This window comes from Fulvia fulva, chromosome 4 (genome assembly GCF_020509005.1).
Source record: "Fulvia fulva chromosome 4, complete sequence".
Taxonomy (NCBI): Eukaryota; Fungi; Ascomycota; class Dothideomycetes; order Mycosphaerellales; family Mycosphaerellaceae; genus Fulvia; species Fulvia fulva.
In genome coordinates this window covers 779,198-805,353 of record NC_063015.1, presented here as the reverse complement: position 1 = coordinate 805,353, position 26,156 = coordinate 779,198, and the positions used below count along the sequence as shown (strand labels likewise).

Sequence of the window (26,156 nt, the reverse complement as noted above, 5' to 3'; positions counted from 1 at the left end):
AGCCCAGTCCTCGCAGATCTTGTGCTTCTCTTCTAGTAGCCTACAGTTCTCCTTAGTCGAGGAAGACCACGCTAGGATGTTTGTGTCGTCTACGAAGCCGCTCGCAGCGGTGTTCTGGGATTCTAGGGCTGGGAGCAGCGTCGCCATAAAGAAGAGGAACAGAATAGGTGCTAGCGTTGAGCCTTACGGGATTCTAGTGTGGACTGCTTGAAATGGGCTTCTGTACTGGCCGACCAGGATCGACGTACTGCGGTTTTGGAGGTAGGACCGTACGAAGTTGACAAGCCACTCAGGGAGTCCTTTCGACCTTAGGATGTAGAGAAGCCGCGGGTGTGACACGTAGTCGAAGGCTCCCGATATGTCTAGGCTAAGTAAGGAAGCCACCTTGTCCCTATTCTTATACCAGATGGCCTTTACCTGAGAGGTGATAAGTTCCATCGCGGATAGCGTCGATCGCTGTGGGCGCGCACCCATCTGGGTGTCCGGGAGTAGGGAGTGTTCCTCTGCCGCCTCGGAGAGTCTCGTTGCAACCAGCTTCTCAAGCGCCTTCCCAAGAGTGTTAAGGAGCGCAATTGGGCGGTACGACTTTACCTGCGTATAGTCTTCCTTCTGCGGCTTGCGTAGGACCACTGTCGTCGATTGTTTAAAAGCTATCGGGTGGTATCCGGTCTGTAGGCAGGCGTTGAAGATCGCTGCAACTGCTAGGGCTAGTTGATCTCTACACTTCTTTAGTAGCTCGTTTGGGATCCCATCCGGCCCCGGGGCTTTCTTCGCCGGCAACTTCCTCAGCATAGCGGTAACTTCTCCCTCGGACACCTCCTGTTGGACCGCGATGCTAGGGGCTAGGGGAGTAGAGCTGTTTATGTCGCTTAGATCAGCCTCGACTAGGGGTGGGAAGAACTTGCTAGCCAGTAGACGCGCCTTGGCCTCGGGGTCGCTAACCGGGCCACTAGGCGATTGTAGCGCTGGGATAGAGAAGGAGGGGCCCTGTGTAGGGTCCTGTCGGGCCCATTTCGCTAGCTTCCACATCCTCTCTAGCTTGCCGGCGATTTCTTCCACTGTGGCCCTCCAGCCGACTGCTTTCTCCCTCCGTATTATGGCTTTCTTCTGTTGGCATGCCTCCCTGTATACGTTCCAGGCCTCCTCGCTATGGCTGCTCGTCCACACCCGGCGGGCTCTCCTTGCTTCTCTTACTACCGCAGTGCACTCCGGCGTCTAGTATGGTTTGGACCATGTCGTTAGTTGGGCAAGCGGAACGTGAAGTGAGGTCGCTTTTCTTATTTCGTCTGTCAACCCCTGGACTGCTTCGTCTATCTCGTCTTTACTGTTGTATTGCTGCTGCGCGATCTGGACTAGCCTCTTGGAGTCATCGAGGTACGCCTGGATGTTGGCCTAGTAGGCCTTTCCCCAGTTTGGCTTAGGGGTTCTCGCTGGTGTGCGTTGTATCTGTGTCGTAATAGAGGTCCTGACTGGCATGTGGTCTAACGACGCCTCGAGTTCATGTTCGATCCCACAGTAGGTTACCGTGTGGTAGTGGCTATCTGAGATCCAGGAGAGGTCGATCGTGCCTTAGAGTCCCCCTCTCTTCCAGGTGCCCAGGTCCTTCGGGGTATTGAGGGCAATTGCGTTGCTCGCTATCAAGTCGAGTACTTCGTCGGCTATAGGGTGCGGCTGCATAAGGCTTTCCCAGGAAGGGTAGTGTATGTTGAAGTCTCCTACTACGATGTGGCACCCTTGTCTCTTGAGCGCACTGTCTAGGTGTCTACAGACCCCTAGGTCGCGGCTAGACCTCGAGGCTGGCGGTTGCATGTATAGGTTGTGTATCCAGGTGCTACCCACGTGGAGGGAGGTAATATCGCCCCCGCCTTCTTCGTCTGCGTAGTACACTACCTCCCAGTCGGATTCTAGTATGTCCTTGCTGACATAGAAGCACGTGCGGGGTCTGCCGTCGCCTCGTAGGCATGTCGTGTAGCCTAGTGACTTGCAGGTCGTTGGTCTCTTATAGTGCGGGTTAATCCATGGCTCCTGGATTGCAAGGACGTGGTGGACGCGCGGGTCCGCCTCGTGTAGGAAATGGTTCTGGACTATATCCTTGCTATGGTTGACGTTATACTGGATGATGCTAAGCGTGTCGAGGCTAGTCATCGGCATCGACAATCATTTCCTCTGTATCGTCCTGTGTCCTACTGCCCTGTACGTCCTGGTCTACGCCTATCGGCTGTGTACTAAAGGGGAGCCGGGCCTGGTTAGATTCCCTCGCCGCAGCTAGCAGAGCACGTGGCCTCCCGTACGCCCTAGGCTGCGCATCCTTTACATCGTTCTCGGCCCTAGGGCGCTTGTGCCCGACCGCCGCTAGTTGGTTCCGGTGTGGGCTAGCCTCACGGTCGCCGTAGAATCTTGGGGCGACGGTTCTGTTTGTGATTGCCTTGTTTTTCGCTAGTTTCCGCTGTGGGCATTCCGTACTATACGATGGGTAGTGCCCCGGACAGTTCGCGCACCGTCTCGTAGTCGATATACAGTCCCTAGACATATAGTCTCCTACACAGTTCGAGCAGGCCTGCTTGTTTGTGCACGTGTAGGTTTGGTGTCTATACTGTTAGCATTTGAAGCATTGGAGGACACGAAAGGATGAGGAGTGCTTTTCTACTGTCTTGAGGCTGTATTGCCAGACCAGGCCTTGTTCTATCGCTAGATCCGCCGCTTTCGCGTCTTGTAGCCATACTATTAGCGCCGAGGCCTTCTTGCCTTCTGGCCATTTCCTATAGAGCCAAGTCGCCTTCTGGATTGGAGAGTTAAGAGTGACCGGGTTGTCCTCTTAGAGAGCGCGTAGGTGACCCTGGTTAGTTGGGTCAAACTCCTTAGGCATGTCGTGGACTAGGATCGTGAATTGTTTCGTTGAGACCTTCGCTAATGCCGCAACCTTAGATGCCCACTGTGGCTGTGCCTCTAGGTGCCTCCTAGCAGTAGTAGAGCTAGTATAGATCTGTAGAGTGCCGTTAGACTGTTGGTTCACTACGACCACCCCTGGTTGGTTAATTCGTTGGGCGAGCTCCTTGTTCGATAGCTTCGCAACTTCGGCCTGGTCTTCCTTTGCTGCAATGCGGATCGTAACTGCATCGTGCGTTAGGCGGGGGCCTGGTATCGATGCCGCGACCGATGCCCAGCTATAGGGGTGTTGATTCCGGGTGGCCTTGCTAATCGCCTAGGACGTCGTCCTCATTTCTTGTTGCCCTCGGTGATACGACAGTACAAGCGCCGTGTGTAGCTAAGTGATCATTACCTGTAGAGACCGGTAAGGGAGCTGATCGTTAGTTTCTATGCTTTTTGCGTCCTCTATAAGTTGCTGCCAGTTGTCTTAGGGGGGCTTCGCCTGTAGGGCCGTAGGCGCCGTTAGTACCGTAGCCTGGGCTGCCATTGCCTAGGAGTTGCCTAATGTAGCTAGGCACCTCCGCGGCGTTTGGAGCTGAAGAAACAGGGTGAAGAGAGCTTTGAGCTGTCCAGATTGAATGGGGTAGAACTCCCTCAGTCCTAGGGGCAGTGGCCTGCTTTTTATATCGTTGGAATGGCCTTGATAAGAGCTTTCGAATGTGTCGTGTTTTGGCGCAGAGATCGATGATTCCGTCAATGGTCCGCAAGGGAGTCTATACGTCTGTCCGTAGCACGAGTATATAGCAATATATTAGGAACTAATGTGTTGATTATGTTAGATATCTATCTAAGCTAAAGGGGAGAGAAGGTATCTCCCTATAAGCTAAGTTATCGTATATGCCTTAGGCTACTAGATCACCTCCTAATTGTTAACTCCCTTTGAGATGCTACATTAACATAGGTACTAGCATATATATTACTTAATAGCCTTAAGATATAAGTTACTAAGGTATAAGCCCGCTAGTTCAAGGCCGTATCTACGATATATACTATATTATCGTGTCCTAAGGGTAGTAATCTAGGCTTTAAAGTATTATATTTTAACCCGGCTTCCTTAGGCGCTCCGCTAAGAAGCTTGCTTAGTTACGTAGTAGAGCGAATACCTAACTTTAGAGGTAGCGTTACGCTTATACTTATAGGTCTTATAGGTATATATAGCATAACTTATTTTATTAAGTTTTTTTATAATATTGAGTCTAAGATTCCTAGCGTATCGCTATAGTTAACTAGTAATAGTCTATATATATAATATTGGAGTACGATGTTAAGGTCTGTCGAACGTACCCTAATATCGTAGCCTAATATCGTACCGACTTTTCGACCTGTGATATTAGCTGTCTACAATATTGAGTGATCGAACGGGCCCTAGGCATTGTCCAGCATTGTGCGGTTCCGTTCGGAAAAGGAATTCCTCCAGGCAAGGGGATTCTCACTCGCCCGGGCCGCGCGGCCATGTCCATGACCTGCGCAGCAGACAGCAGCAGGAACCTTGACGCGCGATGGCAGACTGCAACACTAACAGAGATCCAGGACACCAACACGCATACCCGCTGTAAGTATGCATTGCGCTTCGCACACAGATCACGGCGTATCTTCATGTGATAGACTGCATGGTGCTCAGGAAAGTCCTCGCGGCAGATACAGAGATTTTAATGAAGCAGAACGGTGCAATCCAAGCTTGTCTTCATACAGACGCAGACTGTCAACGCAAGTATCCTACCCAGACTGCTCGCATTGCTCCTTCGAAATCGGTCTGCCATCTTCAACATGTCGTTCTACCTTCCCACCTGCAGTCTCGGTCTCAGTCTTCTTCTCGGCCCGAACTGTTGTACTATCGATACCCTGCTCTTGACGGTGGGAACGGCGACGGCCATCATCGCAGGTGCATTGACTCCGATTCTTGGCTCCGTCTACACTCGACTCTTCGACCAAGTGGTAGCTCAAGATTCGGTTTTGTCGGCTCAAAGCCATGAATACCAGCGTGAAGCTTTTCGACATATCGACGCACTTTTGATCATCGTTTGCGGCCAATTCATTTTCACCTATATCTATTTGGGCTGTTGGGGCATGTATGGCCAGCGCTTGACGCAGCGTATCCAGTACGCCGCGATGAATGCACTCATACATCAGGAACTTGCGTTTTCCGAGGCGCTCTCACCCGGTGAACTGGACGCTTACCTGGACACCGACATTGACCACATCAGGCAAGGTATCAGTGAGCGGTTGGGCATTCTGATCTCGCTTACTTCATTCATATTGGCGTCATATGGGCTTAGCATCTGGGAGTCTCCCACCTTGACGTGGAGGATGTCCGCGCTGCTCCCGATTTATCTGGGGTTGCCAATGCTCGGTCAAGAGACAAAGTGGAACAGGAGCATTGATGATTGTGTCAACGCGGCACGCGCGTTTGCCTCCGAGTCTGTCAGTCATGTTATGGTGGTTCATGCCTTCCAAGCAGCCCGCAAATTTGCAGAGCATTTCCGTCAGAGACTGCAAGGGGTGGAAGATACCCTCAAGGCGAAGCTTCTCTTTACTGCGAGCTATTCAGGGCTTGCTCACTTCTTACCTTTTGCTTTTAGGGCATTGGCGGATTGGGAACTGGGTCGGATCGCGTCAACACCAGCAGCATCGCGGCAGACTACTCTAGGACGGGCCACTGCTGTGTCGAACAACTTGATTGCCGTGGCTTTTACTATCCCCACCCTTATACCATCCTTGACGGCATTCAATGCTGCAGTGATGTCCTATGGCCATCTGAAACCAATGCTGGCACGAGTCTCACGAATCAACGAAAGCTCAACGGAAGGCGTTCGAGTGTCGAGGACGGTTGGAGGATTCACCGTACGTCACGTCAAGTTTCAATATCCCGGGCCCCAGGACACGTGCGTACTCGATGGAATTTCCCTCCAGATATCAGGTCGTGGTAGCACCGCGTTGGTGGGGCGATCGGGTAGTGGAAAGTCGACCTTGGCAAGTCTATTGTGCCGATTGCATGACCCTCAGTCCGGATCGATTGAGCTTGATGGAAGAGACCTGCGCGAGTATAACATTCGCAGCCTGCGCAGTACTATTGCGATAGCAGAGCAGCATCCAGTGCTGATGGCCGGCTCGATTCTCGAAAATGTTGCGCACGGGCTCGTCCGTCGCATTGTGGACTGGCCGCTGCAGAGCTCTCTCACTGAAGTCGTAGCGCGAATTCGCGGTGGACAGACATGGGACGAGGCGGTCAAAAGTTCGCCTCTCGTGGGCGACATTGTCTCGCGAGTTGTTGACACGTTGGAACAGGTGCAAGCCTTGGGCTTCGTCTCGAGCCTTCAACATGGCATGGCCACCGAGGTGGGACCCGGAGGTGTACACCTGAGCGGCGGTCAGACTCAGCAGATTGCGCTAGCCAGAGAAGTGGTTCGTGACTCTCCCATCCTTATTTTGGACGAAGGTACGCTGATCCCTCCCGTCCATACTTTCTCACGAGGATGTCCACTCATGTTCGGTCCTTTGTAACCAGCAACATCTGAGGTCGATGCGTTAACCGAAAAAGCCATTCTAGACAACATAAGATCCAGAAGTCGTGATCGAGCGATTGTTATGATCACGGTCAGTGGAACGTTCAACGAGCTTACACTCCACTAAAGTCGGCGCAGCACAGATTGTCAACAGTGCAAGTCTGTGACAACATATTCGTAATAGCCAATGGCACTGTAGTGGAACAAGGAAGCTTCCAAGAGCTGATCTCGAGGCATGGGACCTTTGCAAAGATGGCGAGTCTACAGCAGGTGGAGTCAGGCTCCACGATTCATTGTTCTGTGCCCCCCATCAAGGCAGAGCCAGAGCCAGAGCCGAATGCAATTGATTCACAGAGCCGCCCAGCCAAGGGTTACGTCGAGAGCAAGCCACTCAGCAGCTCATCAGCATACTATCAAGTCGTATCGTGCTTCCGAGAGCACACTCGAGCACATGGCTTGTACATCACTATTGCATTTCTGGCCACCGTGGTTCTAAGTGCTTCCCCTGTCATCGAGACGGCCATCATGTCAAGTGCTCAGAACGAGGTCGCTCAAGAACGGCGCCATGAGTCCTTGTCGCTGACCATGACTCGTCCGTACTGCATGATCTTCATGGCAGTTGGTGTTATTATTTGTGCTGCCGGGTTCTTCAGCACTTATGCGATCGAGCGAGTCACCCAAGACATCCTTTGCCGAACAAGGGTGCTCTCATTGCGAGCTTTGCTCGCTCAGAGCCTAAAATGGCATGATGAAAACTGGTACATTGGGACCACATTCTTTACGGACACGACACTACTCGGCGATCTGGCAAACATCATCATTGAGCTTACTGTTGGCGCTACCATCTCCTTCGTGACCGGGCCAGCAGTGGCGCACATGATTGCATGGAAGCTTGCATTAGTAAGTATCACTCACTTGAGTACACTTTCCTGGACGCAGAACAAATTACTGACCACTGGTGGACCGTATCAGATGCTGTTGCCAACCCTTCCATTGGCTGCCACGGGTGGCGCATTGTGCTCGAAACTTCTCGGTCCATATTATGCTCGACACTTTGAGGCATTTAGGCACTCAGTCAACATCGCCAAATCCGCCGTAGCAGCGCTGCGTCACATCATGCTATTCGGTCTAGAAGACGAGATACTGCAATCGTTGACGCACAGCCTTGACTCGAGTCACGTTGTGCTCATGCGCAAAGTGATGTGTGCCAACTTCTACCTGGCGATATCGATGAGTCTGCCACTTCTCGTCAACGGACTGGCGTACTGGTGGGGACTTCGTCAGGTGTTCTCAGGACAGTACAGTGTAACGCAGCTATTCCTGACTATTCCTACACTCGCTTCTGGAGCTCATGGTCTAAGCAAACTCATGCTTCTTCCGCACAAGATTGGCGAGGTCAGCTCCGCCGCAGTTAGAATCTCGGACCTTGTCGCATTGTTGCCTCGACAACAAAAGCACTGGACACCGAATGAACAGCTACATCAAGCGGACCCAGCGAGCAAGACATTCTTGGCTTCAGAGGCCATTTCTACACCTGACGACCTGTCGCGAAAGAAAGCCGCAGTTGCTATCGACATACGATCTGTGCGATTCTCCTATCCAAGTCGACCAATGAGCGACGTTATCCGCGATTTGACCATTCGCATTCCAGGAGGGTCGTTCTGTGCCCTCGTTGGCAAGTGCGGTTCCGGAAAATCCACAATCCTCAGCCTGGTCAAAGGACTGTATTCACCTTCGCAAGGTCGCATTGTCGTCGATGGCATAGATGTCGATGCCGAAGATGGTGAATGGCACAGTACCCGACGAGCCATGTCTCTGGTGCCACAGGTCAATGCGGTCTTTGATGCCCCTGTTGCCTTCAACATCAGCATAGGATCCGATCCAACAGCGGAATCAAGCCAACTCAGCCAACTCGAACGCGCTGCTCGAAGCGCAGGCATCCACGACGTCATTCAAGCACCACCTTCAGGCTACCAAACATATTGTGGAACAGGAGGGAAACGCTTCTCTGGGGGTGAGAGACAGAAGCTGTGCATCGCACGAGCACTAGTACGAGACGCCAAGATCCTTCTGCTCGACGAGCCAACGAAAGGTCTTGACAGCGAGGCTGAAGCTCAATGGCAGACTCAGCTGCTGCATACCATCAACAAACAGCGCAAGGTCACAGTGGTGGTGGCAGCACATCGACTACACACTGTGCAGCACGCTGATATCATATTCATCATCGACCAAGGTCGATGCATTGACCAGGGCACTCATCGAGAGCTGCTGGTACGGAATGCTTGGTATCACAAGAACGTGCTTCAGCAAAAGTTGAATGAGCAATAAACACGCCAATCCGACGGCGCCATCCCTTTGCAGAATCGTACACCAAAGAGTCTTCTTCTATGAACAGGATCGTCCGGCTCACTAGACCTGTTCGAGGTGTGAGATCATGTCTGTGCGACCTCCATGTACCTGTCAGTGACGTGGCAGATGGGGATGCAGCTGGCAGGGGCCAAACTGACGTTTGAAGACTTTGACCAGGAGAAGGAACCAAGGGATAATTCCTACAATCCCTGGACATACACCGTCCTCGTAATGCCTGTTCTAGGAAACCAATGTGCCGACCAGAACTGCCGAATGCGTGGACTGGATGATTGAAACCCATAGCTGACTCGGGAACCCCAAGAGCCAGACTCAGAGTTCAGAGCCAATAATGCATGTCCGGCTGTTAGTCCCATGTGAGTCTGACAGGATTCACGACGGCTTACTCGTCATTTGAGTATAACATTTACAGGTCCTCACCATCGCGCAAGGGTGTCGCAGCATACGCCGCTCCAACAACGGACACATCCTGATCGTGAGAGGATATAGCCTCAAGGTGTGACCTCTCTAGGCTTCCAGGTTGTTGTCAAGCCCGAGGTTGAGACAGTCAACCTATTAGACGCATCACGTTCTTTGCTCGTTTGGCCGCGCACTAGGACAGTCAACTCTGGACTTTTCGACATTGTTATTACGTGCGTACGCTTTGGAGTGTTCAGAGCTCTTTTTGCCAAGGAAGAGGTGCCCATCTAGTACCAATGGCGCCAACCATTTGGTCACTCTTATTCCTCTCGGTCCTGAACACCCTCGCTGTGCGATCGGAGGCAACTAGTAACCTTGCTGATGTCGACGAAACCTACGACTTCGTCATTATTGGCGGAGGTTCTGCAGGCCTCGTGGTCGCTAATCGTCTGTCGGAAGACTCTGAAAGAACTGTGCTCGTCATTGAATACGGCCATGTGGAAGACAATGCCACGATCAATATACCACAGACGTCCAACTTCTATTCCGCGGATGCTATGCAAGATGATCCCGCTGTACAACGCTTATTTAACACCTTCCCTATCGCACCTGTCGATCATCTCCACGACCTCGTCCTTCCAATCGCCACGGGTGCAACGTTAGGGGGCGGCAGCGTCGTGAATGGCATGTTGTTCAACCGCGGGTCTCGAGCAGACTACGATGCATGGAGAGAGCTGGGCAACGATGGATGGGGTTGGGATGAGCTTTATCCGTGCGTTGAATGAATGATTCGCGGCTATGAAAGCACTGCTGACATGGACGCACAATAGATACTTTCTGAAAAGCTCAAACTTCAGCCTGCCTGAAGATGGAACCGCTATAGAGCTTGGGCTAGTCTCAAATCTCTCGTCATGGAGCAGCGAGGGACCAGTGCATAGCAGTTTCTCGCCATGGCACGTACCTCAACAGGAACTCTTTCTCGATGCCCTTCAGCATTTGCAGAGAGATCTTCGCATCTTGGCAGCAGGAGATGATGGAGCCGGAGTCTTCTGGGTACCCAGTACACAACAGCCGAGCACCCAGACGAGGAGCTCTGCCAAGACTGCATATTATGACACGGTCGCTAGCAGGGCAAACTTGCGGGTCCTTGTCGAAGCGAGAATGCATCGGATCGATCTCGATAACCGAGTGGCGATCGGGGTTGAGGTTGGTGGCCGCCAATCGACAGACCAAGATGCTGCAATGAAATTCATTTCAGCGCGGAAGGAGGTCATTCTCGCTGCCGGACCGGTCTTCAGCCCATACCTCCTGCAGGTTTCTGGTATTGGGCCACGCCGAGTGCTCGAAGAAGCAAAGGTTCCCGCGCACAGTTCATCACATGAAAGGCTCTAGCTAACGTGGCTCACAGATTCCTGTCCTTCATGATCTTCCAGGCGTGGGCATGAACCTACAAGACACACCCGCGATAAACTGGGTGTGGAATCTCCCCGGATATGCCGGTCTCCAGTGGCAGGATCTAGTCCTGAACGCGTCCCTGTACAAGGAAGCAAGAAAGCAGTATGATGACAACAAAACAGGTCCGCTAACACTTTGCTTTGGAAAGCTCGTCGCCTCACTTTCCCTTCCTCAAATCGGCCCTGAGCTTCTCGAGACGGCCCGAACGATTTCCTCTAACGATTACAACGAGTACCTTCCAGACGCTTACACGGACAGTGTATACAAAGGATATGAGGCACAGCTCCGGATCTTGCAACGTCAATTGACCTCGCCTACAAATGGCGTTTACGAGTTCGCGTTCAACGGCTGGACTGCGTCTTTCTTCAACCTAATCCAGAAGCCATTCTCGCGTGGTGCAGTTCTGCTCAACAATACCTCCCCTCGCTCTTCTCCGCCAATCGTCCAGTACAACACGCTGTCAAATCCAATCGATACACTCCTCGTTAGCTCCGCGGTCAACTACACACGGAGAATTCTTGCCACACCTGTCTTGGTCGATGCATTCCACCCGGTGGAGATCTACCCGGGAGCGAACTACACGGATCCACAGGAGGTAGTCGCAGCGCTTAACAAGCACAAACTCCTCTACCCATCCTGTTCACACTCTAGTGGTGGCTGTTCTATGATGCCGCTGGAGCTCGGAGGCGTGGTCGGGCCCGATTTGAAAGTACATGGGGTTGAGGGACTAAGTGTGGTGGACTCGAGCGTGATTCCACTCTTGCCCGCGGCGAGGCTGGTCCATACAGTGAGCTCAACATTACTGACCCAATCTGATACACAAGCTGACAGGACCTTGTAATATGTCTACGCTATTGCGGAGAAGGCCGCAGACATGATCAAGGCGAGACACGCGTAGGCTGTTGTATTTCGACAGCACCGCCCAACTGTCCACCCTCCTATCGTTTTGCTCTCGTCTCTGCTCAAATGTTGTCCGCCATACTCCTCAACTTCGCCTTGATCGCTGGCTTCTCCTCATCCAGCTTCGCGATACGCCTGTCATACTCCTCCTGACGTCCCTTGGCACTGTCGGCCGCTGCCTTCGCATCCATCGCCGCCTTCTTGTGGTTCCGCTCGCTATCGTTCAGGCGGACTGTCAGCTGCTCGACTTGCTGCTTCAAGCTGCTTAATGCTTGGTCGAGGGGGGCGATGTGCTCTCTCTGAGCTTGGAGGGTCTGGGACCAGGTGGCGAGCACCACGTTCTGGTGCGCGATGGTCTGGTTCTGGTTGAGGATGTTCATGTCGCGCGCGGCGACTTGCTGCTGGAGATCTAGGATGCGGCGAGCATATCTGTCATGTGGTCCGTCGGTGTCGCGGTAGTCCGGCCATACTGCATAGATTTAGCTAGCTGCCACTGTAATGAGTTGGACGTTGGCCATTACCAGCTTCGATGATGCGGTCGTAGTCCTGTCTAGTGTACGCCATGATGTACGCGGGCGATGTTCTGTGGTAGAGAGGTAATATGCGTGGTGATTCTGATGTGCTGAACTGTTTATGTCCCAAAATGCAACCAGTTTAGCCACCATCCCTGTCCGAAGCAGGTGGGACTACCCGTCTTCCCTCCGCCGTTGAAGATGACGAAACTACATACGACTCTTGTCCACAGCTACTCGATCCGACATGATTGGAATGCAATACAACTATCCATGAAGCCATGGAGCAGGACAATGAGTGCTTCATATCTGGAAGTCAACCACACAGATCTGGAAGAACGAGAACATTTATCTACGAGGCTTGCAGGCCTCGGGGAATCCTCCCTCAATCCGCAACCAACACGCAATAAATTACATCCCTCATAGTCCCCGCGCCTAGACAAACATCATCGCAAATCTATATAACGGTCTGGGGCACCCTTGGAATTCGGTAGTTTGGTGGCGACTCGCCATCGTGGTGTAAAAAGCTGGATCAAGCCTTGCATGGCTTCACGTTGCCCCTCACACTTCATGATCGGACGACTCTACGAACAAGAAGTGTATGTGGCTGCTCATATCGCCTTCATCGCTGCACAGACATGCAAGAGCCACGGAGCCTGTGAATGCCAAGGCGAGCCTGTACCACCGGCAGCCAATATGATAAACCAGCGCACTCGGGTCACATGTGATGCGATGACTATGGCAGCGTCCCACAGTCATAGAAGACCACGGCCACTCTGCTGGTCAAGGAAACGATGCCACAGATGGCGCCAGTATAGCGGAGCCAGATTAGTATCGCGATTCCCATGAAGGCAGCTCCCGACCGCGACGAGACGGTTCCTTCACATCATCTCTGCGACCAAGCAAGGAGAGACTGAGCTTGTTAGGCGGAAAGAGCTGTCATTACACATTCTTCTTGCTACAACGCGCAGACTATTGCATCGCCACTGGGTAGCCCGCTACTTCGAGGCGGAAGTGTGTGCTACATACATTTGCGTGTCCCGCGTAGCATGGAGGATGCTCTCGGTCTTTCCTCGCAGTCTAGCACAATCTCAGTACCATCGGAAGCAAGAGATCGCTCCCCTCTGCCATAGCAAACTTCTCGTCGTCAGGATCTATGTGGCTCCATCGCGAGGAAGTGGGAGGTACCTTCTCCCACACATGAAGCTCCTCGTTCCAATCTCGAGTCGACACATCTCAGCGAGCTCGTGAGGTTCCGTGAGCACATCCTCGACCTCTCAGCGACGATGGGCTGTTTCGTGGATCGGATGTGGATGTTGGCGGGGTGCGAGACGATGCATGAGCTGCATAATGCCCAGGAGCTTGTCTTATCATTTGACTGAGGCTGCGGTATTGAATGCGAACAGACAAGTATGCGCGTTATGCGGTGGCTCTTGTTGCAGGGGTGAAGTTTGGGTCTAGCCGGATGTGCAGGAGTTTGAGAGGGGAGAGATGAGATGGGGGAGTCGGTGAGGGAAAGCTTTTGAGAGGAAGGGATGATTTGCGTGGTGAGGACTGTGTTGTGGATCGGCGATGAACTTGATGGAGTTGATTTTCGTTACGTTCTGGCTGCGAGATTGAGGCAGGGTGTGACGATGATTGAGTAAGGCTCGGTGCGGCTGTGCATCTCGATCGTCTCTTTAGATTCCAGTTGCGTCTGTGATAGAGGGAAGGCGTGATACAGTTGGAGATCAAACGAGTGGCATCGCTAGGTCCACTTGTGAAGACGGCGAGATGTTAGTCACGATGCATCGCGTCCCCCACCAGGGAGTCCAAGCTCAAACCGCTGGCAGTGGCGTTGAATCGCAAGGTGTGAGAGATGGAGGAATAAGCCGCGAGAGAAAGAAGATACAGAGCTGGTGGAGGCGTCAAAATGTCAGTACAAGGAGTTCTTGTTACTCTTCACGGTTCTTGCTCCCTAAATGCATCAATCATCACCAAGACCCCACTCCACCCCCCTCGCCCCCTGCATCAGCTTTCCACCCACCCCCTCTGGCCGAACCATCCTCCTCCCAAACCCCAACGAACCTCCCCTCCTCGCCTCCCTCTCTCGCTCTCACCACCTCAAACCACCCCGGCTTCAACGCCTCAACCTCCCTCAAACCCCTCCTCAAAACCCCCCCCCGCCGCCCCCCCCCCTCCAAGATCCCAAACAACCTATCAATCCGCAACGCCCCTTGTCTGCTCTCCTCACTCCGAAGGCCCCGGCAGCGCGGCTTTCCCTTACTCCACACGGGCTGCCCCTTGGTGATCAAATGTGGGGAATTAGATTCAGCACACTCTCCGTCCTTTATGATGTCGTTGATCTTAAAGTGCGCCAAGACGCGGAATTGGGTGATGTCGACGATACATCCCCACCAAGACCGCTCGCCCGCTGGGAGGAAGGTCATGGGGAGGGTTGGCCGGCAAGGCGATGGAGCGGAAGTTTACAGCTGTGTAGAATTCAGGCAAGAACTCGTCGCGGAGTTGCCTCGAGACGCGAGCGAGCGGCGGTGGCGGTGGTGCGACGAAGGACCAGTCAGCGACACGGGCGGGTTGACTGTCGCAGGAGCCCAGCCGCGTTTGAAGCCACTTGGTGTGGTGGGAGTAGATCATCACTCGAATCTCAGTCGGGAGTTGCGTGAACTTCGTGAACTGGCGAGGGCGCTCATCAGCCGCCACCAGCAGCGCTCGCAAGGCGAGCTTCCTTCCTGTCAACTTCACCGGCACGGAAACTTTTCTTCTCGTGCAGAGGCGCTGCAGCTGCGGTGCGGTCAAGCCCTCGTAGGACATCAGGCCGCGGGCAGCTCTTGCGCATAGAGATTGTAGGCGCGCGTGGCTGGCGTTGTGCTCGAAGTGATAGCCTGCGGTGTGGAGGTAGGATTGCAGCTCGTGGTTGTCCCAGGTTTGGAAGCGGCGGTCGGATTGCCAGTAGTGCGTGAAGCAGTGGGTGTGCTGGGAGCAGGACATTGTTGAATTGGCGTGCAACTTTCTGGGGGGCATGCTGTCGTATTGTAGTATCTGGGCTGTGGTATGGTCTGGAAATAACATTTCAAGGACTTGGAGTGTATGACGGTGCGTGATCGTGGTATGCCAAGAAGTAGGAATACAATCAGGGTATTTATCATCTTCCCAACTCGTGTCGAGCATTTGACGACATCTGAGGACAGTGAGATAACCTTAAGGGTAAGCAAAGGGTAAGCATCTTGAGCAGCGATTAATGGTGCCAGTGTTTCAAAGAGGATGTAGAAATTGATGTTCCGCCGCAAAGCTATCGCGATTTCCAGCGATGGTACCGGTGCTTGGAAACTACGTTGTGCGCAGCCCTGAAAAGACTGTAGTTGCGGTGTGCTCGCATAGAAGCCGAGGGAGTGGGTAGTCATTCGTGCAGCGTCTGGCAGGAGCAGCGAAGTGCCCACAGTCGGATTTTGCGCTGTAGGTAGCTCAGCGTCTGATATGTCTGTCGGGATACAGATGGCGAAAACGGTAGCTGAGTGTCAGGCCCCGCCGCTGAGGCATGGCACGTTGAACGTAGTAAGAAATACGGGATGGGGATGAGAAGTTGCAAAGTTTGAAGCTCTACCGTGCAATGCCCGAGGATTCACACTCAGGCTTCCACGCCACTTTCCAGCGCCACAACGCCATGCTATTTCGGATTCAGCCCACTCATCTCGAGTCATTGCTCATGCTCGTCTCGCCTAGAGACCAGCTCGTTCCCGCTCGCGCTCGACCTCGAACTTGAAGTCGAAGTACGGTGGGTCGAAATGGTGCACACGCACGTAACCATCCTCGCCACCACTTGCGTAGCACTTTCCGGTCGGGTCGACTGCAACGTAGTTGAGAGGACCGAAGTGACCTCTTACTCTGCCGATTTCCTCCTCGAAGATCTTGTGGTAGAATCGTGCCTCGAACTTTCCTTGCCTAGCGGAAGTTGTGGTGACGTCCATGGCTGCCTGTCCACCACCGAGGATTACGTATTGTGTTGGCTCAGGTGTGATGGCTGCGCTGTTGAGTGGTGTGTCGGCGACGTAGGTCTTGAGGACATCGAGTGTCTTCGCATCGATGAGCTTGGCGGTCTTGTCCTTCGAGGATGTGATGAAGTATGTTCGGTCCTGGCTCCACTGCAGATCGGTGACGGGCGAGTTCTCCTCGTGCGGGTATGTGTGGTTGAGCTCCTCACCAGTCTTGGCGTCAAACTGGGAAACACTACCATCCTCGTGACCGGAGATGAGGAACTTGTTGAGGTACGAGAAGCCGGCGACCGTGACCTTGGGAATGTCGTCCACCACGATGCGCAGACTCTGCTCCTCTGGCTGGTTCTCAAGCTCTTCGGTGTTGATGTCGTAGACGATGATTGTGCTGAGTTGTCCCGCACGCTTCTCCGTCACTCCCAGCAGCTGCTTGCCATCCTCCGAGAACTCCACCCTCTTGATCGCGGTGCCAAACTCCCAGGTCTTCAGCAGCTTGCCCGTCTTGACGTCCCACAGTCTGATTGTGTTGTCGGCTCCTCCGCTCGCTAGCAACGTGGTGGTCGGGTCGACATCGACGGTCCAGAGGGCACCCTGATGGCCCTTGTATGCGCCGAATCGCTCGCCATTTGCGCTGTACCACGCGCAGATGACATGGTCCTTCGAGACGGAGAAGAGGAGATCGCCTTCCTTGGAGAACTTGACCTGTCTGTCATGAATGGTTAGTGGGGGACTGGTGGTATCTTGATTGATGGCATCCTCACGTAAGTGCACGCTCGTGGCCTGAGAGTAAAATTGGTCTCATGTTGGCGGTGGTGTTGTGGTATTGTTCTCGTTGTCGCCGACAATTTGAGGATGGTCGCCGCTGCCCGCAGACGGAACTCTTGGCGATCGTTCGTTCCTTCCCCACGACGCTGACTCACACTGTGGCTTGAGTGGTGTGGCGTAGAAACGTGGCTGTACTTCCAGCATGAAAAGTTCTCGAGACCTCGCAGTTACACATATGGGATAAGACAAGAAGCAAACAAGGTATCATCTGTCCATGGCATACATGGTCAAGCAGAGATGTTGTGACCGTACGGCTCCTGGCAGGATATCTCACCGCCGGGACATTGTTGAATCGCTCCCCGAAATGAGCGAAGCCTCCCATAAATGGTTGACGTGTGTGTTGTGGAAGCTTTTCGGCGCACGTTTCGTGCCTCCCTGTGCAACAACACCACTCGTATCGCGGCTTCAACAGACGCGTTGCTCCTAGATCGCGGGCGTCTGGCGCATTCTGGTCGTTGCTTGTTCCACTCACTCGCTTCAATTCTCCAATGATGCGTCTTCCGACGCAGCAGCAGCTCAAGCTCTGCACAAAGAGGCCGATCGGCGTGGAGCGGGCAGTTTTGGCGAGGGCGAGGGGCACTCAATCATCACATCTTCCGAGATTTGCTCGCGCAGCCCATCCACTACCACGCACTCCACCACCCTCCAACCCTGCAATCCGTCGGTCCGGCCTGCTATACACTCACCACGCCTCGCCCGTCGCTGGCGTCCGTTCCTTCTCCAACACATCACCCGCCAGCATGACGGCCTCCAAGATCGACGGCAAGGCCGTGGCGCAGACCATCCGCGAGCGTCTCAACAAGGACATTGCCCAGAAGCAGGAGAAGAACCCGCGTTACAAGCCGAGTCTGGTCATTATTCAGGTCGGAGGCAGAGATGACAGCTCGACGTATGTCAAGGTAAGCGAACAACACGAAACAATCTCGCCGAATAATATTTGTACATCCATAGTGGGGCAATGCTGGCAACGTCACGCGAGGACATGGCCACAGCCATTGGGATGCGGGACGTGTGGCACGACTTACCTCCAGATCATGGCTGACCACTGTGTCACTCTAGATGAAGCTGAAGGCCGCCGAAGAGGCCAACATCGCCTGCAAGCTCGACCAGTACGACGAGTCAATCTCCGAGTACGAGCTCCTCGAAAAGATCGAGCACTACAACAACGATGCCTCCGTCCACGGCATGATCGTCCAGCTGCCTCTCCCCAAGCACATCGACGAGTACGAAGTGACCTCGGCCGTGTCAGACGCCAAGGATGTCGATGGCTTCGGTGCAATCAACATTGGCGAGCTCGCTAAGAAGGGTGGAAAGCCATTGTTCACGCCATGCACGCCGAAAGGTGTCATGGTGCTGCTGAAAGAGGCAGGTGTTGACGTCAAGGGCAAGAACGCGGTCGTGATTGGAAGATCGGACATCGTCGGTGCGCCTGTGAGCTACCTGCTGAGAAACGCAGATGCCACAGTCACCGTCTGCCACTCGAAGACCCACAACCTGAAGGAGGTCGTCAAGACTGGAGATATCGTTGTTGCAGCGCTGGGAAGCCCTGGCTTCGTCAAGGGAGATTGGCTGAAGCCTGGCGCTGTTGTGATCGACGTCGGCACCAACTCCATCCCAGATGACACCAAGAAGTCTGGCCAGAGACTGGTTGGAGATGTCGATTTTGACTCGGCAGCTGAGGTTGCGAGCCAGATCACTCCCGTCCCAGGAGGTGTCGGTCCTATGACCGTTGCCATGCTTCTCCAGAACGTGGTCACCGCTGCAGACGCCCAGGCCGAACGCCAACGCGCACGACACATCGTTCCACTCGCACTGAAGATCAAGTCTCCAGTCCCATCCGACATTGCTGTCTCACGGGCACAACACCCGAAGTTGATCAACAAGGTCGCTGCTGAGGTCGGCATTGCACCATACGAGCTTGAGCCTTACGGTGCATACAAGGCCAAGGTCTCACTGGGTGTGCTCAAGCGTCTTGAGCATCGAAAGAATGGCAAGTACATTCTCGTTGCTGGCATCACGCCGACTCCACTCGGAGAGGGCAAGTCAACCACAACCATTGGTCTCACGCAAGCTCTGGCTGGCCAGCTTGGCCGCATTGCATTCGCGAACGTTCGTCAACCATCGCAAGGTCCTACTTTCGGTATCAAGGGTGGAGCTGCCGGAGGAGGTTACAGTCAGGTCATCCCCATGGAAGAGTTCAACCTGCACTTGACAGGTGACATTCACGCCATCACTGCAGCCAACAACTTGCTCGCTGCTGCAATTGACACCAGGATGTACCACGAGGCGACACAACCCGATGGACCACTCTACCGAAGACTAGTCCCAGCCGTCAAGGGCAAGAGAGAGTTCAAGCCAGTCATGGTCAAGCGCCTGAAGAAGTTCGGCATTGACAAGACGAACCCTGACGATCTGACCGAGGAGGAGATTACCAAGTTCGCCCGACTTGACATCGACCCCGACACCATCACCTGGCGCCGTGTGCTGGACGTCAACGATCGCCACTTAAGAGGCATCACAATCGGTGAGGCACCAACTGAGGCCAAGCAATCGCCGAGGAAGACTGCGTTCGACATCTCGGTCGCATCCGAGTGCATGGCTGTACTCGCCCTTTCGACAGACCTCAGCGACCTGCGACGAAGACTTGGTGACATGGTCATCGGCTCGTCAAAGGCTGGCGACCCAGTCACTGCTGATGACATTGGCATTGGTGGTGCCCTGGCTGTGCTCATGAAGGATGCCGTCAAGCCCAACCTCATGCAGACACTTGAGGGCACTCCAGTCTTCGTTCACGCCGGACCATTCGCAAACATCAGTATCGGAAACAGCTCGATTATTGCCGACCGTGTCGCGCTCAAGCTGGCCGGCACAGAGGCAGATGAGGGCCAAGACAAGGCTGGCTTCGTCGTTACCGAAGCAGGTTTCGACTTCACCATGGGTGGCGAGCGCTTCATGAACATCAAGTGCCGCAACTCTGGTCTTGTGCCTGATGTGGTCGTCATTGTCGCAACTGTTCGTGCCTTGAAGGTTCACGGTGGAGGCCCAGAGATCAAGCCTGGTGCTCAGCTGCCGGAGGTCTACCGCACCGAGAACGTGGAAGTGCTCCGTGCTGGTTGCATCAACTTGGCCAAGCACATCCAGAACGCCAAGGCGTACGGTGTCAACGTCGTTGTTGCCATCAACAAGTTCGACACCGACACGGATGCAGAAGCACAAGTCATCCGCGAGGAGGCTCTCAAGGCTGGTGCCGAAGATGCCGTCGCCGCTGCTCACTTCGCTGAAGGCGGCAAGGGCGCCGTCGACCTTGCCAAGGCTGTCATTGCTGCATCCGAGAAGAGCAAGCCCGAGGACTTCAAGCTCCTGTACGACCTCAACGGCTCAGTACAAGAGCGCATCGAGGCTATCGCCAAGAAGATGTACGGCGCTTCGTCCGTCACCTTCTCCGAGGTCGCGCAGAAGAAGGTCGACACATACACCAAGCAAGGCCTCAGCAACCTGCCAATCTGTATCGCCAAGACGCAATACTCGCTCTCGCACGACCCAGCTCTCAAGGGCGCACCGACTGGCTTCGATGTTCCGATCAGGGATATCCGCTTGGCCGCTGGTGCTGGCTACCTCTTTGCTCTCGCCGCCGACATCCAGACTATCCCTGGTCTGCCAACCGCACCGGGCTACCTCAATGTCGATATTGATGGCGAGACTGGTGAGATCGATGGCTTATTCTAGACCGGTCGCGAGACGAAACGAAGGAGTTGGGACTATCTTGGACTTGGAAAGGGTTTAAATTTATGATACCATGCTGCTGTTTCACCACAGTAGGCACTGTTTTTTCTGACGACCAACGACGAAAAAGAAGGCGGCGCACCCTTGTTACAACATTGTGATGGGAAAAAGGTTCGGGTATCACTCAACGTGATTTGCTAGCGCGGCGTTGGTGGTGGAACGGATATATAGTGAAGACAATTGAATGTAATGTTGCAATTGGCAACGATGGTCGATGTTGGTGTCTCTATCTACTTGCTTCCTCTCGGTTACTTCCTGTCTGGCCGTGTCGTAGGTATTCGAGGTTGGAATTGTCGTGGGATGGACGGAACTGAGGATCCACCATGAGACTGACTTGAACAGCAAGTTATGCGATCTGCTGGTTGAAGGCGCTGTTGGCACAGTCGTCCACGTCCACGTTGATGCTATCGCGCTCTACGGCTCTGGCACTGATCTCCGTGATCCACGCTCCATCATACACCACCACCGCCATCGTCATCCTCGTCTACGTCGTCCTCTTCTCCATCGTGGTCTTCATCGTCGTCGTCGGCATCATTGTCGTCTGCACCCACCACTTCTTGTTCATCCTCTTCATCATCCTCCTCTTCATCGTCTTCAAATCTCACTCCCATTCGTTCCACCACATCCTCCGCTGCACTCCCATCGCGCATCCCTCGCGCCAAATTCTCGCCTCCCTCTCGGTGATCTGTCAGTTCCAAGATTTCCTCGAGCAGTTCCTTGAACGTCGGGCGGTCTTCGACGTCGTAGCACATGCACCTCTCGACCATATCGAGCAATTCCTCGCTGTATTGCTCCTCTACACCGTACTTGTCCACCTTACCGCCGTTCTCGTCGACGAGGCGGAGTTTGTATGTTTCATCTTTACTCCCATCCCCAAGCCAGAGCGCCTGCGGCGGTGCTTGCTCTCGCAGAATCATGCAGCGCAGGATCGCGCCGACTTGCCAGCTATACGCGCTGTCAGTACAGTCCATCAGAAGCAAGACTCGGATGGGAGGAGGCACGTACACGTTGTACTTCTCGAGCATTTGAGCGCGATCTATGGGTTTCATGTCCGTGTAGTCGACGTATAGGACCCCTTCGGGGGGACAGAAGCCGGGAGTCAGTTCGCCGGCCCAGGCGTCGGGGTTGCGGAGGTCGGAGGGGGAGGTTAGGAAGGACCATTCGAAGTCGCCGATTTGGGGGGTGGGGTGGGGAGCGTCGAGGAAGATGTTTTGGGGTTTTAGGTCTCTGTTGTGGCGGTTAGTGGTGTGGGAACAAGCCTGGAGGCTGGTTTGCGTTACCTGTGCACCAGCTCTTGACCGTTCGTGGCAGTACGCATGCTGTCTGCCATCTGGATGCCGCATTTTGCTAGGCCTTCTGCCACGTTGAAGATCATGGGCTCCGGTATGAACGTAGGAGGTGGAGGTGGTGGCGGTGGTTGCACGGGCGCCTTGCCTGCGTTGCTGACGGCATCGTCCTGGGCTTCGTCATTGTTGTCACCCTCATCCAGGAACTCATTGGGTGTTGCTGGCGCTTCGGGCTATGGAGGTGCATATCTCTGGATCAAGCTGTCGAGGTCGCCATACGCACCTGCTTCAACGTTAGTACTTCCACTGCGCTAGGACCACGCTTTAGTGATACGCACAGTAGTCCATGAAGACGCGGTAGCGTCTCTCGGAAGAGTCAACCCAGCTTCGCACTTCTGCTTGGTTGAGATTTCGGAGCATGACGATATTCTGGGTGTCCGGGAGGGCTGACATCTGTCGATGGCATTCCAGCTCCCATGGGAGTCTTGCGTCGTTCTGGTCAAGGCGAATATCGGCCCAGCGTCGCACGTCGTACCATTGATCATCGTCGACGAATACCTCCTTCATGACGATGTACTAGAAAGGGTCAGTGAGCTTCAATGGCTGAAATAAGCACAGCGAGACTCACATCCGCAATCTCCGAATCATGGTTGTTGGATTGTGACCACGGAGAGACACTACTGCCTTTGGTCGGCTCCTTTATCCACTCTGTGAACTCCCAAGGACCATCGCCCTTCCCAATGATTCCGTATTCTGACGGGATATCGTCATTGTCTGTCCAATCCGGTTTACCATAGGTTCCCTTTTTGAATCGCTTCTCGTTCAGCCTGTCCGCCCAGTGTGCTGGCAATTTGCGTTTGTTGTTCACCCTTGGTACGGGTTCCTTGTATGTGATGATCCCGAGACGGACTTCCTCATTGCTAAACTGTTCCACACGCTGGAAAGCTCGTTCAGCCCTGTCGGCACTGTTTTGTACCAACCGCGCCTTGGCAGTATTCAGTAAGCCTGCAGCAATGGCTGCGCGTCCGGTAGGCGTACGCCTCGGAGCTGGCAGATTGGTCCATGGAATCCTTTCCTGTGTGCGAGCTACCAAGGTCCAGGTCTTCCAACAGTCTGAGGCACACCATTTGGCTTTCTCGTACGCATCCCGGGCCTTGTGGACCTCCACAAAATATTCAGGATAGTCTTCTGGGTTGGCTTGAAGGCGCTCTGGAGTGTATTTCTGAATCGACTTCTCCACTTCCTGCGATTCCTCAAGCGCCTGCTCTACTCTTTCTTCAGCCTCAACGGCACGCTTCAGGCGACGAAGAATGCGTCCCTTGTGTGTCGGGTTCATGCCCTGCCATTGGGCATGTAATGCCTGTTTGAGATCTGTCCATCATCAGCCTCGACTTGGCAATACGATAATAGCTCCGTAAGTGCGACCCACTCTTCTTTCCTAGGCCTGCAGCTCGACATGCCTCCATCTGATGGTCGACATAGTAGTCTCTCTCGGCCGTCTGGGTCCGTGTTGCCTGTCGGTCCATGATCGTCTCAGTTGGAAGCGATGATCAGTTTTTATTAGCAGCGAGATGAAGTCTTGAGAAGAAGAACAGCTTTGCTTCAAGCTGCAACAGAGATGAAAGGAAAGAAAGAAAGAAAGTAGCAAGAAGACAAGCAGACTTGCATTTCCAAACCTGTGGCCATTGAGGCTGTGACTCCGAGGAAGCTTTGCCATTGTCAACAATGTACAATAGTGCTCATGAGCAAGCCCGATGCCGCTCGCTCGTAGACCAGAGTACTATTATTGTTGATGAATGTAAGAATAAGAAGATTGGATTATTCAATCTTGTTATTGTCCCCGCCACAGCTGTGGGGCGGGGGCGGGAACGCGGCCGAAGCGGGAACATAGCCGAAGCGGAGATGAAGTCCGCCCTGCAGTTTCCTAGACTCGGTCCTTCCTCTCGCATCATTCCTCCTTTCAACAGCAACACTCTAGCCGATGCGTCTTGATGACAACAACACAGTAATGTCACATGTTCTGAGACAATGCCATGTATCGCAGCATCGAGATCCGTCGAGCTCAGCTGGAGCATGGTATGAGTATTCCAGTACGATATGTCGACGGCCATGGCGGCCGCGAGTCGCTTCAAAAGGCCCCGAAGATCCCTCGATCGATGATTCAAGACGATGTAGGACCGGCGACTCGTGCCACCTGGCGACCGAGGCAGCGAAGACGAAGATGAAGGGCAAGACGGTGACTCGACTGATGCTGTTTGGCTGACCTCAGATACACGTTTCTCATCATGGAGGAATAGCGCATGCGACTGCTTGGACCTTGTCCACTGGGCTGCCAATAGCCACGTTGCTGCAATAAGAGGCGCCGAAGGGCCGGCGATACTTCGCTTGCACCTCGCGAGACTGCTTCTCTAATGTCCCCATCGCGAGACACTTGGTGTTGCCGTATCACTCAGGAAGCGTCTGCCCAGGACAGGGCATCAACTATCAAATGCTTCGGGCCTTCACGAAGACATCATCAAGTGGCTCACGTTTTTAGATCAAAAAAGCCGCTTGAGTCTCATCCATGCGGGGACCATCTTCTGGCATATACGGCGCTATTCCCTTGGTCACTGTTACGAGCCGTTTGCCATTTTCCTGGCTGCCATGATCATCTGGCTATATGGCGTGTATCTCCCGCAGGTTCGAGGCACTCTTGTGAGTATCGAAGAAAGGAGCGTTTTGCAGCAAAGCCGAAGGCAATCACCGCGTCCAGGCATCAACGATGTTTTGCGACATACCGGCAGCGACAGGAAGACAGCGATCTGACGCCCACGAACATCCTGCTTGACCGACCTTGTGACGATGAGATGGTGCAGACTTCGTCAGGCGAGGTCATGAGATGCGAGCAGACATGTCGGGGGCTGTGGATATTTGCATGCCGATTTCCCAGAAGACAGTCTTGAAGGAAGCAATAAAGCTGCTGCAACGGTCACAGTATGCCAGCATGGCGAAGTGTCGTGAATATCGCGAGATCTTGAAGCGGCTGTCTCAAGCTACTTGACCTCGGACTCGTGTGTTAAGTCCCACCGGGGTGAGATGATTGATCCTTGCACATCCCACCGGAAGTGGCTGACAAACTTGGTCGAACTCCTTTTTGCACGACACGAGACAATTGCATTCTTCCAATTCAGGCCAAAATCATGATACAGAGATACTTCTACTCTTTGGCCTCAGCATCGCGGTCGCTCCAATTCTCATAAATCCGACTGCCACCACGAAGCAGTCATGCTCACTCAAGACGGCCAACGACTAGTGTTCCGATACGATGACCATACCTACTGGGTCGAGCCATGGGGTCCAAATGCGTTCCATGTTCGAGCAACGAGGCTTCCAGAGATGCCATCTGGAGACTACGCGGCTCTCGCTCCAACACCACCTGATGCAAGCAGCAACAGTGCCATTCGGCTGCCAGAGAGCACCGCCGGTGAAGCGACGATCACGAATGGCAGCATCCGAGCTGAGATTTCGCATCGTGGCAAAATAACCATGTACAATGCACAATCCGGCAAGAAACTCTTGGAAGAATACGCACGACATCGTCTCGATCTCCATGATCCCAAATGTAGCGCCCTCATGGTCCAAGCTCGCGAGCTCCGAGGTATTCAAGGCACAAGCGACTTCAACACCACTCTCAGGCTTGAGTCTGTGGACCCAGATGAGCGTCTTTATGGTATGGGTCAGTACCAGCACCCGTACCTTAACCTGAAGGGCGCCGACATTGAGCTTGCTCAACGCAACTCGCAAGCTAGTGTGCCATTTGCTGTCTCACCCTTGGGATATGGGTTCCTTTGGAACAATCCGGCCATTGGAAGGGCTGTGCTAGGTAGGAATGTCATGAGTTTCGAGAGCTTTTCGGCGAAGTCGATTGATTACTGGATCGTGGCTGGAGATGAGCCGAGGGAGATTGTAGAGGCTTATGCGAATGTTACGGGCAAGGTGCCGATGATGCCTGAGTATGTTTCGATTCTCCTTTGTGATGGACTTCGACTAATGCTGTGTGTAGGTATGGTCTTGGATTCTGGCAGTGTAAGCTTCGATACCCCACACAGGAAGAGCTCCTTGGCGTGGCGGGAGAATACAAAAGTCGCAAGATCCCACTCGATGTCATCGTGATTGACTTCTTCCACTAGAAGTATCAAGGCGACTGGAACTTCGATCCTGAGTTCTGGC

At 53.7% G+C, this 26,156-nt stretch overlaps 9 protein-coding genes across 9 annotated transcripts; 4 read left to right on the top strand and 5 right to left on the bottom strand.

Annotated features, from left to right (window-relative positions):
• Positions 1-4,695: 4,695 nt before the first annotated feature.
• On the top strand, positions 4,696-8,759 carry CLAFUR5_04054 (ABC multidrug transporter MDR2; the record flags this gene model as incomplete). The annotated part of the gene is made up of 4 exons (XM_047903202.1): positions 4,696-6,364; positions 6,434-6,522; positions 6,570-7,331; positions 7,404-8,759. The coding sequence occupies 4 exons, from the start codon at positions 4,696-4,698 to the stop codon at positions 8,757-8,759; spliced, it is 3,876 nt and encodes a 1,291-aa protein (XP_047761023.1).
• Positions 8,760-9,493: 734 nt separating this feature from the next.
• CLAFUR5_04053 (Dehydrogenase xptC) lies at positions 9,494-11,493 on the top strand (the record flags this gene model as incomplete). Its single annotated transcript, XM_047903201.1, has 3 exons — positions 9,494-9,969; positions 10,028-10,553; positions 10,606-11,493. 3 exons carry the CDS (start codon positions 9,494-9,496, stop codon positions 11,491-11,493), a joined length of 1,890 nt encoding a protein of 629 aa, XP_047761022.1.
• Positions 11,494-11,614: 121 nt separating this feature from the next.
• Positions 11,615-12,116, bottom strand: CLAFUR5_04052 (uncharacterized protein; the record flags this gene model as incomplete). The annotated part of the gene is made up of 2 exons (XM_047903200.1): positions 11,615-12,021; positions 12,074-12,116. 2 exons carry the CDS (start codon positions 12,114-12,116, stop codon positions 11,615-11,617), a joined length of 450 nt encoding a protein of 149 aa, XP_047760102.1.
• A 2,294-nt stretch (positions 12,117-14,410) lies between these two features.
• Positions 14,411-15,052, bottom strand: CLAFUR5_04051 (uncharacterized protein; the record flags this gene model as incomplete). The annotated part of the gene is made up of 1 exon (XM_047903199.1): positions 14,411-15,052. The coding sequence occupies one exon, from the start codon at positions 15,050-15,052 to the stop codon at positions 14,411-14,413; it is 642 nt and encodes a 213-aa protein (XP_047761020.1).
• A 728-nt stretch (positions 15,053-15,780) lies between these two features.
• Positions 15,781-16,855, bottom strand: CLAFUR5_04050 (Eukaryotic translation initiation factor 3 subunit I; the record flags this gene model as incomplete). Its single annotated transcript, XM_047903198.1, has 2 exons — positions 15,781-16,759; positions 16,815-16,855. 2 exons carry the CDS (start codon positions 16,853-16,855, stop codon positions 15,781-15,783), a joined length of 1,020 nt encoding a protein of 339 aa, XP_047761021.1.
• Positions 16,856-17,366: 511 nt separating this feature from the next.
• CLAFUR5_04049 (C-1-tetrahydrofolate synthase, cytoplasmic) lies at positions 17,367-20,604 on the top strand (the record flags this gene model as incomplete). Its single annotated transcript, XM_047903197.1, has 2 exons — positions 17,367-17,777; positions 17,938-20,604. 2 exons carry the CDS (start codon positions 17,367-17,369, stop codon positions 20,602-20,604), a joined length of 3,078 nt encoding a protein of 1,025 aa, XP_047760301.1.
• A 403-nt stretch (positions 20,605-21,007) lies between these two features.
• On the bottom strand, positions 21,008-22,036 carry CLAFUR5_04048 (uncharacterized protein; the record flags this gene model as incomplete). Its single annotated transcript, XM_047903196.1, has 4 exons — positions 21,008-21,032; positions 21,418-21,606; positions 21,667-21,888; positions 21,942-22,036. The coding sequence occupies 4 exons, from the start codon at positions 22,034-22,036 to the stop codon at positions 21,008-21,010; spliced, it is 531 nt and encodes a 176-aa protein (XP_047760300.1).
• A 144-nt stretch (positions 22,037-22,180) lies between these two features.
• CLAFUR5_04047 (uncharacterized protein) lies at positions 22,181-23,473 on the bottom strand (the record flags this gene model as incomplete). Its single annotated transcript, XM_047903195.1, has 4 exons — positions 22,181-22,230; positions 22,286-22,523; positions 22,576-23,318; positions 23,377-23,473. The coding sequence occupies 4 exons, from the start codon at positions 23,471-23,473 to the stop codon at positions 22,181-22,183; spliced, it is 1,128 nt and encodes a 375-aa protein (XP_047760304.1).
• Positions 23,474-25,211: 1,738 nt separating this feature from the next.
• On the top strand, positions 25,212-26,116 carry CLAFUR5_04046 (uncharacterized protein; the record flags this gene model as incomplete). Its single annotated transcript, XM_047903194.1, has 2 exons — positions 25,212-25,939; positions 25,990-26,116. The coding sequence occupies 2 exons, from the start codon at positions 25,212-25,214 to the stop codon at positions 26,114-26,116; spliced, it is 855 nt and encodes a 284-aa protein (XP_047761158.1).
• Positions 26,117-26,156: the final 40 nt, after the last annotated feature.